Source organism: Scylla paramamosain, chromosome 32, assembly GCF_035594125.1.
Source record: "Scylla paramamosain isolate STU-SP2022 chromosome 32, ASM3559412v1, whole genome shotgun sequence".
NCBI lineage: Eukaryota > Metazoa > Arthropoda > Malacostraca > Decapoda > Portunidae > Scylla > Scylla paramamosain.
The window spans coordinates 10,748,050-10,767,380 of record NC_087182.1 but is presented as its reverse complement, the minus strand read 5'-3'; the positions used below and the strand labels follow the sequence as shown (position 1 = coordinate 10,767,380).

Genomic DNA, 19,331 nt, shown 5'->3' with positions numbered 1-19,331 from the left:
ACCGGCCGTACGCCCCAGCCTACTTACATAGTATAGGAGTCTTCATAGTGGCCTGCCAGGGAGGGTAGTTGTGTATAACACACTCCATACCCAAGGAAGTGACTCATTGGCTGCGTGTATGTGTGGGTTCAGTTCTTGTACAGTGAGTGATGAATGACCATCCAATGTTTGTGGGCACTCTTTTGTAGTCATGTCTCTTGTTAGTGACCTTGTGTTAAATGCTACTGTTTGCTGATGCTGATCAGCCACGGAGGACTTAAATAATTAGCTGTGTAGTGAACTTTGCTCCTTCCTCAGGTCCTGGCAAGGCCTGTCGTCCAGGACACTACTCAACTTGAAGCTATAACATGCTGTTGGACAGTGGGAGGATTTGTTACAAGGGCGATTCTCCGGCGGGGTTTTATACCTCGACCATACATGTGTTGTTGCTCTTTATAATTCTTTCTTCCTTGACGTGGTTGTTGATCCTTTCACAGCTGTGGGGATTAGTTGTTGTTTGAGTATTTTCCTTGTCTGTAGGTGTGTAAAACAAGCTGCCGACCTCGTTCGTGTGACCTGGTGTTACAACAAATTATTATATATATATATATATATATATATATATATATATATATATATATATATATATATATATATATATATATATATATACTATGTCCACAGTTCCCAGCTCCTGGGAACTGTAAATATATATATATATATATATATATATATATATATATATATATATATATATATATATATATATATATATATATATATATATATATACACATATATATATATATATATATATATATATATATATATATATATATATATATATATATATATATATATATATATATATACACATATATATATATATATATATATATATATATATATATATATATATATATATATATATATATATATATATATATATATATATATATATATACACATAGACACACACACACACACACACACACACACACACACACACACACACACACACACACACATACACACACACACACACACACACACACACATACGCACACACACACACACACACACACAAACGCGTGCGCGCCCAACATCCTTGACCTTTTCCTAACTCTAATCCTGCTTACGCTGTTAACCTCTCTTCTCCGCTGGGCTCCTCCAATCACAATGTCATATCTGTATCTTGTACTGTTGCTCCAGTCCCTCTTCAGGATCCCCCTAAGCAGAGGTGCCTCTGACATTTTGCCTCTGCTAGTTAGGGGTCTTGAGGAAGTATTTTGCTGATTTTCCTTGGAATGACTATTGCTTCTCTGTGTCAAGCACATAACACAGGTGATAATGTCTGACATAGAGGCGTACATTTCTCACTCTTTTTCTCGACCTAAACCTTCTAAACCTTGGTTTAACAAAGCCAGTTTTTGTGCTATACATGATAGAGAGGTGGTCCATAAAAGATACTCGAGTCTTCCATCACCAGAACCTCATGCACTTTATATTTCTCCCCAAAACCATGCCAAGTCTGTTCTCTAACTAGCTAAAAACTGCTTCATTAATAGAAAGTGTCATAATCTTTCATGATCTAACTCCCGTTGTGACTTCTGGCATCTAGCCAAAAACATCTCCAATAACTTTGTTTCTTTTTCTTTCCCTCCTTTTTTCAACCAGATGGCACCACTGCTATCACATCTATTTCTAAAGTTGTCTTCTCTCAGACCTTTGCTAAAAACTCTATCTTGCACAATTCAGGGCTTGATCCTCCCTCTCCTCCACCCTCTGACTACTTCATGCTACCTATAAAAATTATTCGCAATGATGTTTTCCATATCCTCGCTGGCCTAAACCCTCGGAAGCCTTACGGACCTGATGGGGTCCCTCCTATTGTTCTCCAAAACTGCACCACTTAGCTTGAGCCTTGCCTAGTCATACTCTTTTAACTCTGTCTGTCAACATCTTCCTTTCCTTCTTACTGGAAGTTTGCCTACATTCAACCTTTTCCTAAAAAGGGTGACCGTTTTAATCTCTCTAATTGCCATCTTATTGCTTTAATTTCCTGCCTATCTAAAGTTTTTGAATTTATCCTGAACAGGAAGATTCTTAAACATCTATCAATTCACAACTTTCTATCTGATCGTCAGGTTGAGTTCCATCAAGGTCTCTTTGCTGTTGATCTGGTTTTTCTTACTGAGTCTTGGTCATCCATCCTCTTTTTAGAGATTTTGGTGAAACTTTTGCTTTTGCCTTAGACATATCATAAGCTTTTGATAGAGTCTGGTACAAAGCTTTGTTTTCCAAACTACTCTCCTATGGCTTCTGTCCTTCTCTCTGTAACTTCATCTCAAGTTCTATTGCTGTTATGTTAGACAGTAACTGTCCTTCTCCTAAGTCTATTAATAGTGGTGTTCCTCAGGGTTCTGTCCTGTCACCTATTATCTTCCTATTATTCATCAATGATCTGCTAAACCAAACTTCTTGTCCTATCCACTCCTACGCTTATGATACCACCCTGCACTTTTCCACGTCTTTTCAAAGACGTTCAGTCCTTTAGGAAATAAACAGTTCTTGCAGGGAAGCCACAAAACGCCTGACTTCTGATCTCTCTAAAATTTTTGATTGGGGCAGAGCAAACTTAATATTGTTCAGTGCCTCAAAAACTCAATCTTTCCATCTATCAACTCACCACAGCTTTCCAGACCACTATCCACTCTCCTTCATTAACACTACCGTCCCCCTCTTCTACACCGAACATCCTTGATTTATCCTTTACTTATAATCTAAACTGGAAACTTCACGTCTCATCTCTAGCTAAATCAGCTTCTACGAGGTTAGGCGGTCTGAGACGTCTCCACCAGTTTTTCTCACCACCCCCAGCTGCTCTGTACAAGGGCCTTATCCGACTATGTATGGAGTATGCTTCACATGTCAGTAGGATGGGGGGAGGTTCCACTCATACCGCTCTTTTAGACAAGGTGGAATCAAAAGCTTTTCGTCTCATCAACTCCTCTCCTCTATTGACTGTCTTCAGCCTATTTCTCATCGCCGCAATGTTGCACCTAGCTATCTTCCACCGCTATTTTCATGCTAACTGCTCTTCTGATCTTGCTAACTACATGCCTCCCCTCCTCCTGTTTTAGTGCCCTCTAAGGGGTGTGATGTTCCCTTGTGGCAGACGATAATTACAAATCCTATCACTGGATTAAGAGAAATACAAATACTGACACTTTTATGATTTTTAATAAATAATGGAATAATCCGAAATAATAATAATAAAAAGAAAATAATTCAGAAATACAAAATAAATGGTAGCGTATTCTTCAATTACATAAAAACTACGATGGAGATATTTTCGCGACTACTGAGTTGTGGGGGAGACCAGAGAATAAATAAATAAATAACAGATATATATCCAAAAAGTATGTATATACCTGAGGACAGTCTCACACGGTGATCTCGAACCAGGTGGTTTCACTAGTCCCGTGGAGAAAACCAACAAAAAAAGAACGAAAAAATGCGAATATCTATCCACTCAGAAAACAGTTTATCATCAGGAATATCTGAGGAGAATCCGAGAGGGTCTGAGGAGAATCCGAGAGAGACTGGCTTTAGTAAAATTATTGTTAAATAAACACTTACTTAATATTACAGGAATGGAGGGGGAGACTATCAGACTGCATGCTCACCTGAGGAGAATCCGAGAGAGACTGGCTTTGCTTGTGAGGAAATCGGCGGGAAACTAAGGATAAAGGTTTCCAATGGGGAAATTTATTAAGTTATAATTTTGTTTTTAGTGGGGGGGGGGCGACTAGGTTGTGAGTTCAGGGATGAAAAATATGAATAATTAAGTTACTGTTTACTTTATAGTTGTTACTTTAAGAAGTTTAATTCAATGGACTTTTGAAATCAATTGGGGAATTAGTCAAAGTCTGGTATCTCTTCCCGGCTTGCGTAGCAACAGGGGTGACAGGGCAGCGAAGCAAAGAAGACTTATCAGATTCGTCAACCTCATTGGCGCGGCGTAATTATCTGGGATTTGTTTGGGCTGGTTTAAGACCTTACCATTATAGAATTAATTTTATCATATTAAGGGCTCCCCATTCTCTGGGATTAGGTGAAAAATTCGCCTCTATAACCTGGCCAAGCAGGAGAAATTACGTTTATTCACGGGGTAAATTTGTTATAGAAGTGGTCAACACAGTGACGCTGAGAGGGGGGGGGGGGGGGAAAGCAAGGACAAAAGGACACTGAGGAGAGGAGGGGAAGGGGAGGGGTTAGTCACATGGTACTGAGATTCTGGTCACCCCCGCACACTACATGGGCCCTAGCCTAGGAAAAAAAGTAGAAATATACATAATTAATTTCTCAGCACTACACGAGCCTTTCATCCGTTCTAGAATTTTTCACCTCTCTCTTTTCTCCTTACCAAAAAAAATAAAATAACACCTTCACATCCGAGTAATTAGAAACTCCCCTCACCACCACATAACCAAGCCAGGCTGACGAACTGCACGTGATCTCTGTCGGGAAATAACTCTTACATTCTCTCCCATACAATGGCTTGTGGGCCATATCACCACAATGTCCCTTGGAGACATAACTCGGCTCTTTCTCTCATCTCAAGGAAAAAGAAAAGAAATTCCACCCCAACCAGCCTCTTGACCTCCTGTGGTGTGAGGACTTAACCTTAAGTCACTCCGTCACTCTCTGAAACGAGATTCGGCCACCCCAGTACTCGGTTCCTTCCACTCGGACAGTCATTTACTCATCCACACATTCACTCATACCACGAGATACTATAGATGATTACGCGAAGCGCTCGCCACGTCCTGAAGTAATCCACCACAGAATGCCCCGAACGGATTGTCGAGTGCAGTAGTAGTCTGCGAATTAAAGTGGTTCCTTATTCCTTCTCAAATTCTTACATCACCTCTCACATAGTACCCATACCCGTCATACCACGATTCATTACAACCAGTCCAGCCAGACCATGCAAAAGTAAGGGGGGGGACTCTATTTACCCCAAGCACTCTGCTCTTTTCTATACCGTCTTTCCAGCGACATTAACATTCCTCAATATAGCGTCTGGGACGGTTACGCACTCTAGGCGGTAACACTTCAGTTTCTATATCAGGTTGGAACACTGTGTCTTGAGCTGCAACTACGTACTCTTCCTCACTGTGAAACTGTTTGATCTTTTCTGCCGCTCTTTGCACCATCTTTCCCGAGAAAGGGTCTTTCACCACATAACCACCGCCTCCTCTTAAAACTTCCACCACCTTATATGGGCCGTCCCAACGAACACACAGTTTCTTACACACTCCTGACTCTGTAGTTTCTCGCTTCACCCACACCAACGCCCCAATGTCTACCTTCTGCTCCTTGCGTTTCCTGTTGGCCGCATTACGGTATTTCCGAGTCATTTTCTCGTGTGTTTCCCGGATCAGCCGGCGGACCACATCCACGTCTTGCTCGTCACCATCAACTGCGGGTAGCCTGGCACCCACCACTCGGGGCGCATGCCGGGAGAAAAACGCGAAGAAAGGTTGTTGGGCGATACTGGTATGGACGGCGGCATTCATAGTGGCCTGACACACAGGGAGTAGGCGAGGCCACCGTAGCGGGTAACCTCGGCACATGGAAGCCAAGATGGATTTGAGCGTGCGATGGAGTCGTTCGGTGATGGCGTTCCCTTGCGGGTGGTAGGGAGTGGTGTAACAGAGGGTGATGAGGTGTTGCTGGCAGAATTGTTGGAAGATCTGGGAGGTGAACTCGCCCCCGTTGTCCAGGACGATGGAGTGAGGAGTCCCGAAGTCGGTAATGTACTGCTGCAGCGCCTCTACAATTCCCTCTGATAGTTTGTTTTTGAGTGGATAGAACTTCACAAATCGGCTAAAGTGATCTACGATAGTCAACACATATCGGTAGCCACCACTGCCTGCAATCATATCCGTCAGGTCTATACCTATCCTATCTAAGGGCTTCTCTACTGAAGGTAATTCCTGATAAGGCTGCTGTAACCCTGGAGAGGTTTTAAATCTTTGACAGGTAAGGCAATTCTTTACGTACTTGGTTACGTCAAACTTGAGATTACACCAGTAAAACAATTCTTCGGCCTTTTTAATTGTCTTTTTCTGACCCAGGTGGCCAGAAAGCTCATGTGAATGTTCTAAAGCTTTAGGAATCAGAACCTGAGGAACTACCAATGAATAATGAATGCTGCCATCAATGTTTTCCTTAGCGTAGTACAGCAACTCATCAATTATAGTGAACTGGTGCAATATACTCTTATGATACTTTTTGGTAGGTATAGACCCTCCTTCCAGATACTCTATCATGTCTCTCCACTTAATTTCTTCCCTTTGTTGAATCTTGATTTGTTCTAAAGTCAGGCCTAAATAGTTTGGAGTAGGACATCGCTGAATGATCCTCACTGGGCGAGAGAGCTGATCGGCCACGTAGTTATACTTTCCCTTCACATATTGGATGTTGTATTGGTATTCTCTCATCTCTAGTATCCAGCGGTTCATCCTGGCAGATTTGGTCTTTCTTTTGAATATACTAGTAAGGGGCTGATGATCTGTGAATATAGTGAAGCTAGTTCCCCACAAATAATGATGGAAGTGTCTACAAGAGAGAAGTACTGCCAAGGCTTCTTTATCTGTAGCTGAGTACCTATTCTCAGTGGAGTTTAATTTTTTTGAAAAATAGCCCAAAGGTCTGACGGACCCATCCTCCTGAGTTTGACTTAAGACGCCTCCTATGTGGGTATTACTGGCATCAGTTGTTAACATGAACGGCTGGTTACTTTGCGCTCTCGCTAGTATAGGGGCCTGGGCAAGAGATCTTTTTAAGGTATCGAATGCCTCCTGACACTTGTCTGTCCAAAGGAAAGGTTGATCTTTTTTCGTTAGGTTGGTAAGTGGAGTGGCTATTTGAGCGAAATTACTGATGTGTTTCCTATAAAATCCTGCCATACCTAAAAATCGTCTCACTTCCTTGACCTTAGTGGGCGGTTTCATTTCCAATACTGCCTCTACATTCTTTGGGTCGGGTTGACTACCTTCTTGTGAAATTTTATGACCAAGAAACGTAACTTCAGTCTTTGCCATTTCGCATTTAGATAAGTTAAGCTTGACTCCGTTTTCTTTAAGTAAAGCGAAAGTTTCACTGAGTCTTTCGCTGAGTGTGGTGAAGTCTGAAGCCCAAATGATTAGGTCGTCTAAGTAATTTTTCATCCAACCCTTCTTCACGAGAGGAGCTAACAATGAGGCCATATGTCTAGTAAAGATAGCTGGAGAACAGCTTAATCCAAAAGGTAGCCTTTTAAACCTATAGAGAGTCACCCCATCACTGAAGGCTGTGAGGTCTCTGCTACCTTCCTCCAATAGAATTTGAAAATAAGCCTCCCTCATATCTAGCGTGGCATAGAACTGATGGCCAGCTGCTTGTTCAACTAATTCTTCTAGGCGGGGAAGCGGGTAAATATCAGTAGTTAGGTGCTTGTTGACATGTCGGTAGTCAAGGCACATTCTTTTACTTCCATCCGGTTTATTGACTAATACTATAGGAGAGAGCCATGCAGATGTAGATTTTTCAATGATATCTCTGTTCTCCATATCTGTTAACATGTTTGATATCAGGGTTTTTGCTTCCTCGGGGTATCGGTACCTAGGACCACGACTAGGCACTGGATTAGAGATATTAATTTTAGCAGGAGGCCCTTTCATTAATCCAAGTTCGTTTTTGTCTACTATGAATAAATCATGGTGATTGAGAATGACATTTTTTAAGATTGTTTTCTGCTCTCTAGTAAGGTTACTCCATTTCTGTTGTCTTATCAATTCCTCGAGTCTTTGTGGCCTACTCTTTGATTCCTGACACCTTGTTTGGTCGTTGTGTGGCAACAGATCATTGTGGATTTCTAGGGAAGGAGTGGCTTGCTTTTGGTGGATGACTCTGATCATCGGGGAGGAGATGTTTTCAAAAGTGCCTAATAGGGTTCCTGGTTTGATTGTTTTCCGGCCCTTAGTATCATTAATAAATGGGAGGGGGACCTTTTTATTCTCATCTACTGTCACAATCAAGGGGTGATGATTAGGCGTTAAACATGGCTGAGGCTGGATTAACAAAGTTTCTCCTGGGTTTTCTTTCACCGAGATAGGAAGAAACTGAGCTCGGTAGGGATCGAGTTTGATGGTATGAGTTAGACGGATGTGTTCTGTTTGACTGGGAGTGGTAGGAAGAATAGGTACCTCGTGAACTCGTTCCACCTTGCCTTTCTGCCTTTTGATATGATTAACAAGGTATGTGGTTTTACCCCACTTTACTGTATTTGTTTTACCATTCCATTGAAAAGGAGCTTGTGAAAGTATGTCTGTCCCGAGTAAGACGTCAGCGTCAAGGTAGCTATTCGGGACTACAGGGCACCATTGTTTGTGTATAGTCTCTTCACCTACTCCTATCTCTAGTAAGGTCATCCCCAAGATTCGTAAGGGTGAACCAGTTACCCCTTGTAGTATAGGTACTGCTCGCCTTTGTGATATAGTTCCTTCTAATTTCTCTACCGCAGCCTCTGTGATTAAAGTATAGCCGCTACCAGTGTCAATGACAGCTTTAAGAATTTTCTTGTTAACTATGAGATTGATAGCGGGGGATGTGAATCCCTGGGTGAGTCATATATTCTGATTTGGTTTTCCGGGGCAGTTTTTATTTCCTCTCCAGCACCCATGCTGTCTACAGTCAAAGCATGATCCACGGGCAGGTTTTCTCCAGCACTCTCTCAGCGTGTGACTATGGGTTCGACAGTGTGAGCAATATTTAGCGGGTTGTGTTGGAGAGGGGGAGGTTCTCAACCTTCCTACTTGATCAGTGAGACTTTTAATCTGCTGCTTAAGTTCCCAAATTTCCTTTGATTCCTTGGATGTTGCATTTGTTAGGTCTGGGGGATTTTGAGTTATTGGATCAGGGCTACCAATGAGTTTTGAATTAGATTTTTCCAGTTCAGGTTTAATTCTAGCAATGGGGGAAGTATGGGCAGCCTCGAGCAGTTGGCGCTCATGTTCTACCCTGTCAATAAATTTATCATGAGGATAATCCTCATCCAGGAAACCTTCTAGTCTAGCCTTTGCTTCTTGGGTTAAGCCCTGCCACAACTTTCTTTTGATAATTTTCTTACATTTAGGGAGTTTCTCTCCTGGAAAGCTCGTCTCTAGAGTGGCATATTTGCAAGTGAATTTGTTGGCAAATGCTTGGGGAGATTCTACCCAATCATATGTCTGTGCGTCTATGTCTCTCCACGCCCTGTCAAAGTTAACCTCTTGGGAGAATTGTGATAGAAGCAATTGTTTAATACTATTCCAGGTGTGACAATGATGTAAGGTTTGATGGTTATGTATGAGAGCCGCGAGCTCGCTGCTGATCCTACTCTTTGCAATTTGCACTTTGCGGGTGTCCTCATTGCTACTTTGCTCCACCAGTTCAATGAAAATTTGCAATTGGGTAGTTGAGTCAAGACCTTGTAGGTGGTGGAGTTCAAGAATTGGGATATCTCGGGGTTTGGTGGGAGTGCTAGGTGCTCTGTGTAAATTAGGGATGTTAGCCAAACGCCCAATTACCTGATTTTGTTGATTTAAGATTTGCTTTAGTTCCTCTACTTCCTGTTCTAAAGTGTTCAAGTCTTTCCCTTTACTTTCATGTTTAACTGCTCCCAGGCTCTCTCTGGTGTTATGATCCATTAAGTCCTGCCACGGGTCTAATCCACCCCTTGGGAGGCGAACATTATCAGTCATCTTTGCTCACATGGAAGTTTAACGTACTGGGTGTAGAACACAATATCTCAGGGTGATTGTTAGGTGACCTGCGATACACAGTATGCGCTCAGGTTTTCTTCTTCCAGGACAATGTGTTCTACTCCACTGCCTCTCTATTGCTACTGTGACCTTCAATAACTCTTTTGATCTTACTGATTACTTGAGCTTGGCCTCTCTCGTCCCAGTGAACACCATCCTCGCTCAGTTCTTGTACAAATTGAATATTATTAAAATGAATGTTTGGGGTCTTCAGGGCTCTCTTTACTCTATTATTGATTCCTACTTGGAATTTCTTATATTTCTCCACTGATATTCCCCTAGGGTTGGTCCTGGGTTCAATTTGGCAGACATGCACTAGTGATTGGCATTTGGCAGTGATTTCTTTGATGATGTTCTTAACATCGGAGAAAATCCTAGCGGGATTGGTAGATGTTTCTATGTCGTTGCTGCCTATCCACAAGATGGTCAAGTCATGTTGCCACTCGAGTACTCGATTTAACCGATCATCCTCAAAGAAAGTCCTAGCCTTTGCTCCAGGGGCTCTGAATATCCTAATTTGCACATTTGTTACCTCTAGATGCCGGGGAATCTGGCTATGCCCTACAAGTGCCACCTTCAACATTTACACTTATTTCCAGTCTCCACCTCTTTCGGTCAGTCGCGAAATAAATGCCACCGCTGCTCACCAGTTTAGTGCCCTCTAAGGGGTGTGATGTTCCCTTGTGGCAGACGATAATTACAAATCCTATCACTGGATTAAGAGAAATACAAATACTGACACTTTTATGATTTTTAATAAATAATGGAATAATCCGAAATAATAATAATAAAAAGAAAACAATTCAGAAATACAAAATAAATGGTAGCGTATTCTTCAATTACATAAAAACTACGATGGAGATATTTTCGCGACTACTGAGTTGTGGGGGAGACCAGAGAATAAATAAATAAATAACAAATATATATCCAAAAAGTATGTATATACCTGAGGACAGTCTCACACGGTGATCTCGAACCAGGTGGTTTCACTAGTCCCGTGGAGAAAACCAACAAAAAAAGAACGAAAAAATGCGAATATCTATCCACTCAGAAAACAGTTTATCATCAGGAATATCTGAGGAGAATCCGAGAGGGTCTGAGGAGAATCCGAGAGAGACTGGCTTTAGTAAAATTATTGTTAAATAAACACTTACTTAATATTACAGGAATGGAGGGGGAGACTATCAGACTGCATGCTCACCTGAGGAGAATCCGAGAGAGACTGGCTTTGCTTGTGAGGAAATCGGCGGGAAACTAAGGATAAAGGTTTCCAATGGGGAAATTTATTAAGTTATAATTTTGTTTTTAGTGGGGGGGGGGGCGACTAGGTTGTGAGTTCAGGGATGAAAAATATGAATAATTAAGTTACTGTTTACTTTATAGTTGTTACTTTAAGAAGTTTAATTCAATGGACTTTTGAAATCAATTGGGGAATTAGTCAAAGTCTGGTATCTCTTCCCGGCTTGCGTAGCAACAGGGGTGACAGGGCAGCGAAGCAAAGAAGACTTATCAGATTCGTCAACCTCATTGGCGCGGCGTAATTATCTGGGATTTGTTTGGGCTGGTTTAAGACCTTACCATTATAGAATTAATTTTATCATATTAAGGGCTCCCCATTCTCTGGGATTAGGTGAAAAATTCGCCTCTATAACCTGGCCAAGCGGGAGAAATTACGTTTATTCACGGGGTAAATTTGTTATAGAAGTGGTCAACACAGTGACGCTGAGAGGGGGGGGGGGAAAGCAAGGACAAAAGGACACTGAGGAGAGGAGGGGAAGGGGAGGGGTTAGTCACATGGTACTGAGATTCTGGTCACCCCCGCACACTACATGGGCCCTAGCCTAGGAAAAAAAGTAGAAATATACATAATTAATTTCTCAGCACTACACTGTGGCCTCGCTGCATAAGACTTTCTTCCTTCTCTCACCCCTATTCTGTCTACCTCTGTAATGCAAAAGTTAACCAGTATTCTCAGTCATTCATCCCTTTCTCTGGAAAACTCTGGAATCCCCTGCCTGCTTCTATATTTCCATCTTCCTATGACTTGAATTCCTTCAATAGGGAGGTTTCAAGAGACTTATCCTTCAATTTTTTATTACCGCTTCAGACCCTATTCGGGGACCGTCTTCTCAGTAGGTTAGGTACACTTCCTTCCTCACATTTCTCACTTACCCCATCATTAGAACTCACTCTCTGTAACAATATACAAGGTGTCCTGCGAGTTAAGATACATACTTCGGGATATGATTGTTCAAATAATTCGAAAATATTCTATACATATTGTTATGTACATTGCCTTATTGGCAAGATAGGCGAGAGATAAGTAGAAAAAAAAAAAAAGAGAGAGAGAGACGAGGGAGCGGGAAGCAGACAGTTATGACGGACTGAGCGTGGTCAGTGTATTCTTTAATTGTTCCCCTCCCCTTCCTGTTACTTTAACATTCCGAAACCACTAACCAAGCAAGAGAAAATAAAACAAAAGTTTACAATGAGACAATTAAATTGTAACTGGCCCTTTTAATGCGCTTTAACAAGCAGGAGAAACTAAAATGTTCTTGTCACCGTCTGTCCAATTATGAGGATGGGTGACACCTTTCTCCCTTCATCCCTCCTCTTCCCCAGTCACATGATCAAGTTCGCGCGCTGGATGGCGTGCCGCGGGGCGTTTCTTGTCCAGTGTTCAGTGGTGGCCTGACATGAGTAAGAAAAAGGCGCATTTTGGAAAGCCAGCGATGTGAGGCTATATTTGGGATATAAGTTATATAGTGTCCATGGGTGGATATTAGCGGTATACCTCACACGACTGACTATAACGTCAGTCCCTATTGGAGGCAATGTTTTTTGCTACTGTCAGCGTTTAAGGCAAGGGGCATTGCCTTAATGTGGCCCCACTCATAGTCATGTTTGTGCTGGCATCCATTTGCTCAGCGGACACCGTCTCCGCTTGTCCAGTCTAGTGTCTTGTGGAGTTTCTGTGCGTCTTCGTTGCCTAAATGTGACTGGCCCCTTCTTGTGTATTATTGTCGGTCTTTCTGGCCAGAGGATATATTCTTTTCTATGTGCTCCGTGATTAACTTTCTTCTATTTCTCCAGACTCTTCACTGTTAGAGGGACCGAGTCTGTCTTCCGAGAAATCGAAGATTGTTCAAACACAAAACTGGGTTGTAAAAATATCTTATTGAACAGTGGATGGACGCTGTTGGGGACGGTTTGCTCATAAGATATTATGGTTTAATTATGTCTTACCTGTGTCTGTCCTCCTCATGTACGTGTTCTTACGAGTTCTTTCTCAGCACGTGTGAGAAGTTTGCGTTGTATTTTCGCTGTAGGTTGAAACAGGATGGTGACTTAACACCTATTATAGCAATGTGAATTGGCCTGGACTCACGGAGTAATTTGGTCCATACTGGGCTGCAAGGGTGGTAGCTTAGTGAGAGCTGACACAGATCAGGGCAGATATAAGAAGGGCTGTATCTGGTCGTAATAACATGCAAGAACATAAGACATAAGAAATAAGGGAAGCTGCAAGAAACGACCAGGCTTACACGTGGCAGTTTTTGTATGAAATATACCTACCTATTTCCACCTGTCATCTCCATCCATAAACCCGTCTAATCTTTTCTTAAAGCTCCCTAATGTCTTAGCACTAACAACATTATTACTGAGTCCGTTCCACTCATCTACCACTCTATTTGAGAACCAATTTCTTTCTCTTTCTTTCTTAAACCTAATTTTTTCAAGTTTGAACCCGTTATTTCTTGTTCTATCCTGGTTGCTGATCCTAAGAATTTTGCTTACATCCCCCTTGTTATAACCCTTGTACCACTTAAAGATTTCTATCAGGTCCCTTCTTAACCTACGTCTCTCTAAAGAATGTAAATTTAACAGCTTCAATCTCGCCTCGTAAGGAATACTCCTCATCCCCTGTATTCTTTTAGTCATTCTCCTCCGTACTGATTCTAATAGACCTATATCTTTCCTGTAATGTGGTGATCAAAACTGCACAGCGTAGTCTAGATGAGGTTTGACCAGCGCCAAGTAGAACTTTAATATTACTTCGGGCCTTCTACTTTTAACACTCCTAAAAATGAATCGTAATACCCTATTTGCCCTGTTTCTGAACTCCATGCATTGTTTTCATAGACGGAGTTCAGAGCTAACTATAACTCCTAAATCTTTCTCGTACCCTTTACCTACCAGAGTTTCGTTGTTTATCGTGTACCTACTGTGTGGGTTTCCTCTACCTACACTTAGTACTTTGCATTTGTTGATATTAAACTGCATTTGCCATCTGTCCGTCCATTCATTCATCCTATCTAAATCTGCCTGCAAGGCGATGGCATCCAATTCTGACTTAATTAATCTACCTATCTTTTTTGTCATCCGCAAATTTACTACATCACTTCTAATTCTACTATCCAAGTCATTGATATACGAGTATATTAAAACAATGGCCCTAATACTGATCCCTGTGGCACCCCACTAATTACATGACACCACTCGGATTTAGAGCCGTTTATTACAACTCTTTGTCGCCTGTCGCTTAGCCATGACCTTATCAAGCCTAACACCTTCCCATCTATTCCGCGTGCTCTAACCTCAGGAGCTTTTGATGGGGTACATTGTCAAATGCTTTACTAAAGTCCAGATATAACATATCATAACTATCACCATTATCTATTGCCTCGTACACTTTACTGTAAAAACTTAACAAGTTCGTCAGGCAAGACTTCCCCATTGTGAAGCCATGCTGTGACTGATTTATCATGTTATGTTTGTTTAAATGCTCCCTAATGTTCCTCGCTATTATTGACTCCAATATTTTACCCACAACTGAAGTTAAGCTGACAGGTCTATAATTAGACGCTAAAGTTTTATCTCCTTTCTTAAAGATGGGTACTACATTAGGCTGCCTCCACATTACTGGTGCCTCACCTGACTCAAGTGATTCCCTAAGGACAGAAACTAACGGTTCACTAATAACCTCTTTGCATTCTTTAAGTACTCAGAGATATATTTCATCTGGCCCTGGTGTCTTGAACTTTTTTTAGCCTATCTATTTCCTGTTCCACTATCTCCTTAGTTATGGAAATATCTGTCAGCTTCTCATTCTCATCTGCTCTAAACATATGTTCGCTATCTGGGTTTTCCTGGGTGAAGACAGTTAAAAAAAACTCATTAAGAATTTTACTAATCTCCTCCCCAGAACTAACCAGCTCCCCATCTGCTGCCTTTAATGGACCTAAAGTATCCTTATTCTTCGTCCTGTGTTTTTGCTTTATTTTGCGAGAAATTAACATGTATGTTGTGTGTTGGGGGAGCTGCTAGCCTGGATGGGGCTCTGCCTTTCTCCCTCACTCCTTGATTCGCTACGTATCCGAGTGGCGCGGTGCTGCATAAAGTAATAATTTATTGTGTACAATCTACGCAGTCAAATTCTTACAGGAAAGAGCAAATAACTGATTGAATTTTTGTATGTGTACAGGTAACACAGCAAAAATATATAAGATATATAGAATATAGAAAATATGAATATAGAAAATAAAGGATGCAGAATATAGAAAAAGCACAAACACACACACACACACACACACACAATAATAATAATAATAATAATAATAATAATGATAATAATAATAATAATAATAATAATAATAATAATAATAATAATAATAATAATAATAATAATAATAACAATATATTTGAAGTTATTGTGACAAGTTTGTATAGGGCTAAACCACAAGACGGTGTGACACTAGACTAGAATTGATACTACTAGGGTGAGGGACTAAAACTTTATAAACATAATTAATCAGAAATTGGTTTACATTTCAGGAAAGTGTTTCTTATGCAGACAATATACCAGAACTTTGAGTACATGTTACTGGTGGACCTGGAAAACTCTCGTACGAAGAGTGTTACTTTCACATTTAGCTTTGGTGAGATGATTCTTTCGTTATTGACCATGAACTCTATACCTTTAGTTACTTTTGCATTTTATTTCAATTTTCAATTGAAATGACAAAAATTATGAAAAAATAAATAAATAAATATACCCATTATATTATTCTTTTTTTTAAGTAAAGAGAAAGTTGCGAGTTTTTGTGCTTTTATAATGCTAACTAAACTTCCCTTTCTTTGAACGTGTCACGTGGACAGACAAAAAGGAAAGAGATGACGGATTTCCCGAGCAGGTGACTGATTACGATGGTCAGATTACGCAAGATCTAAGCGATCTCGACTTATTTTCTCAAGTACCTCAGTCCCCGTCACAGACTTCTGGATTTGACGTGAGTTTCTGGATGTTTAGGTTACTCAAAAGAAAACGGTAATGATGATATACAAGAGTTGTGAGAATACAGACATGTGATACTGATTATCTTTTAAGACATATTCAAATACTATGTACTGAATATATTTATATGCATTATGTTCTAATTGAATGTATTGTGATGGCATTTATTTCACATATTTCATATCCAGCATTAGTGAGTAAACATGGTAAATTCTTTTTCAATGGTTTTACCTGCATAAGACACATGCTGATATAATATATATATATATATATATATATATATATATATATATATATATATATATATATATATATATATATATATATATATATATATATATATATATATATATATACAATACTAGTTTTCTCTTCTAGTATATGTGTACTTATCTCTTCTTTACTTGAACAGGATTTCGGAGAAGGTGCTAATGAGGCAGTCTTTGATCGGCAACAGCAGCACAGTTCGAGTTTCAACAACTATGTGGGAAGAATGCAAGAAATGATAATGCCTAGTACGTTTCTCTCTCTCTCTCTCTCTCTCTCTCTCTCTCTCTCTCTCTCTCTCTCTCTCTCTCTCTCTCTCTCTCTCTCTCTCTCTCTCTCTCTCATTTGAAGTATGTTGTATATATATATATATATATATATATATATATATATATATATATATATATATATATATATATATATATATATATATATACATATATAGTTTTCTCCGCCAGTTTTAATCTTCCTTCTTTTATACATTCCAACTATAGGTGGTACGTTGTATACAGCAATCATGACTGTTGAGCCAGAAAACTCCACTAAAAAATACGACGTTGCTGTAACTTTGGCCTCTACCGAAGGAAATGTTGATGAGAAAGGTTCTAAGAAGATACACGTTGTTTTCATGGAAAGTCCAACACAGGGATCTCTCGGCGATACGCACATGGTAAGTTATATATATATATATATATATATATATATATATATATATATATATATATATATATATATATATATATATATATATATATATATATATATATATATATATATAGATTAGGTTTTGCTTATGAGACACATCATCATGTTTACTGAAGAGCTCATCTGATTTGTTTATGATAAGCGTGCTTACTGTGCAAAATCTTGGCATTCTATTAAGGGCGGGTTTATGTGGGCCAAATTTTCCTCCCGGCTACCTCCAGCCACCCGAAATTGCCGGCAGGTTTCAGCCGAAAGTATTCACACGGTCGAGAACAGCCAGTGGCCCGCTGGCCCGCTGCATCAAAACATAAACAATCACGATGGAGTCCTACTCCGACAAACTGGCTGCTGTAGCTATGATTTTTGCTGCATTTGAAAAAAAAACAAACAAAAGAGAATGGTTGTAGACTCATTTCTGGCTAGCGTGAAGGAAATAGTGTCTATTGCAAACTCTTGCGAGAGTACACGAGGGCTGCACGCGTGCTGGCTTCCTCAGCTGACGATGTAAATAAACCAATTCCGCGTCAACTTTCCAAAATTTTAATAAGTAAATTGAAATGATTTATAGTAAACAGTAATATGGTACAATCAGTTGGTTATTACTGGAACACTTTCCAACATTATTATTTATATTTTCAATTTTATCTTAATAGTTGTTCTCATTTGACCGCAGAAAAATTGTCTCCCATTGGAGGAAGCCGACAGAATCTAGTCTAGACCGACAGAGTGGCTCCTCGGCTCGGGCGGCAATTCAACCGTGCTGGGTTGCATTTCGCTCCCTGTTGCACATTCCCGGCTAAAACCAGCCGCGAATTGCCTGTGTGAACCCGCCTTAATGCCTTTCTTTTCCATTATTTTTGTTTATTTATTTATTCATTAATTGATCTATCAATTATACCGATGCGAAGTGAGAACACAAACTACCCGTCACACGCATGATGTGTACCCCAGGGCCCCTCTTCATCCTTTTGAGTCCTAAGGCATCCTATCCTAGGCTATGGTTAGGTCGGGGTGCACCACGTTTCCTACAAATTTAGCAGATTTCCTCCAAATTTAGCAGATTCTAGAGCAGTAGCATATTTCCTACAGAGGTGCAGGAGGTGGACAGAATGGGGATAAGAGAAAGCAGAATACCTTGTGCAATGAGGCTGTGGTACAGAGAAGGAATGCAGTTAAAGGGTCAGAAGAGCAATTAACATGAAAATAGCGATAGAAAATAATAGATGTAACCTTAGGGCAACGACGGTCAATTAGAGATAATTATTTGTTGCGACGAAAGGCTTTTGATTGCACCCTATTTGAAATATGAATATGAATACAGCATTAAATATATGTGAAACGTATTTCTTATATGGACAGGACAGGGTTCTGTCCTGTCACCCACTGTCTCCTTATTATTCATCAATGACCTTCTAAACCAAACTTCTTGTCCTATCCACTCCTACGCTGATGATACCACCCTGCACTTTTCCACGTCTTTTCATAGATGTCTAACACTTTAGGATGTAAACATTTCACCCACGGAAGCCACAGAACGCCTGACTTTGATCGTTCTAAAATTTCTGATTGGGGCAGAGCAAACTTGGTATTATTCAGTGCCTCAAAAACTCAATTCCTCCATCTATCAACTCGACACAGCCTTCCACACAACTATCCCCTCTTCTTCAATGACACTCAACTGTCCCCCTTGTCTACATTGAACATCCTCGGTCTGTCCTTTACTTATAATCTAAATTGGAAACTTCACATCTCATCTCTAGCTAAAACAGCTTCTATGAAGTTATGCGTTCTGAGACGTCTCTGCCAGTTTTTCTCACCCCCACCCCCAGCTGCTAAATTTGTACAAGAGCCTTATGCGCCCATGTAAGGAGTACGCTTCACATGTCTGGGGGGTTCCACTCATACCACTCTTTTAGACAGGGTGGAATCAAAAGCTTTTCGTCTCATCAACTCCTCTCCTCTAACTGACTGTCTTCAGCATCTCTCTCTCATCGCCGCAATGTTGCATCTCTAGCTATCTTCTACCGCTATTTTCATGCTAACTGCTCTTCTGATCTTGCTAACTGCATGCCTCCCCTCCTCCCGTGGCCTTGCTGCACAAGACTGTTATTTCTCTCACCCCTATTCTGTCCACCTCTCTCATGCAGGAGTTAACCAGTATTCTCAGTCATTCTTCCTTTTCTCTGGTAAACTCTGGAACTCCCTGCCAGCTTCTGTATTTTCACCTTCCT

General features: G+C 40.5%; 1 protein-coding gene across 1 annotated transcript in view; it reads left to right on the top strand.

The window, feature by feature from the left end:
- The window catches only part of LOC135089178 (hemolymph clottable protein-like), a 159,018-nt gene that overhangs the window by 81,257 nt on the left and 58,430 nt on the right, over positions 1-19,331 (top strand). Inside the window, exons 25-28 of the mRNA XM_063984490.1 lie at positions 15,669-15,772; positions 15,993-16,123; positions 16,541-16,643; positions 16,890-17,065. Coding sequence (XP_063840560.1) covers positions 15,669-15,772; positions 15,993-16,123; positions 16,541-16,643; positions 16,890-17,065 — 514 coding nt within the window. The remainder of the gene's footprint in view (positions 1-15,668; positions 15,773-15,992; positions 16,124-16,540; positions 16,644-16,889; positions 17,066-19,331) is intronic.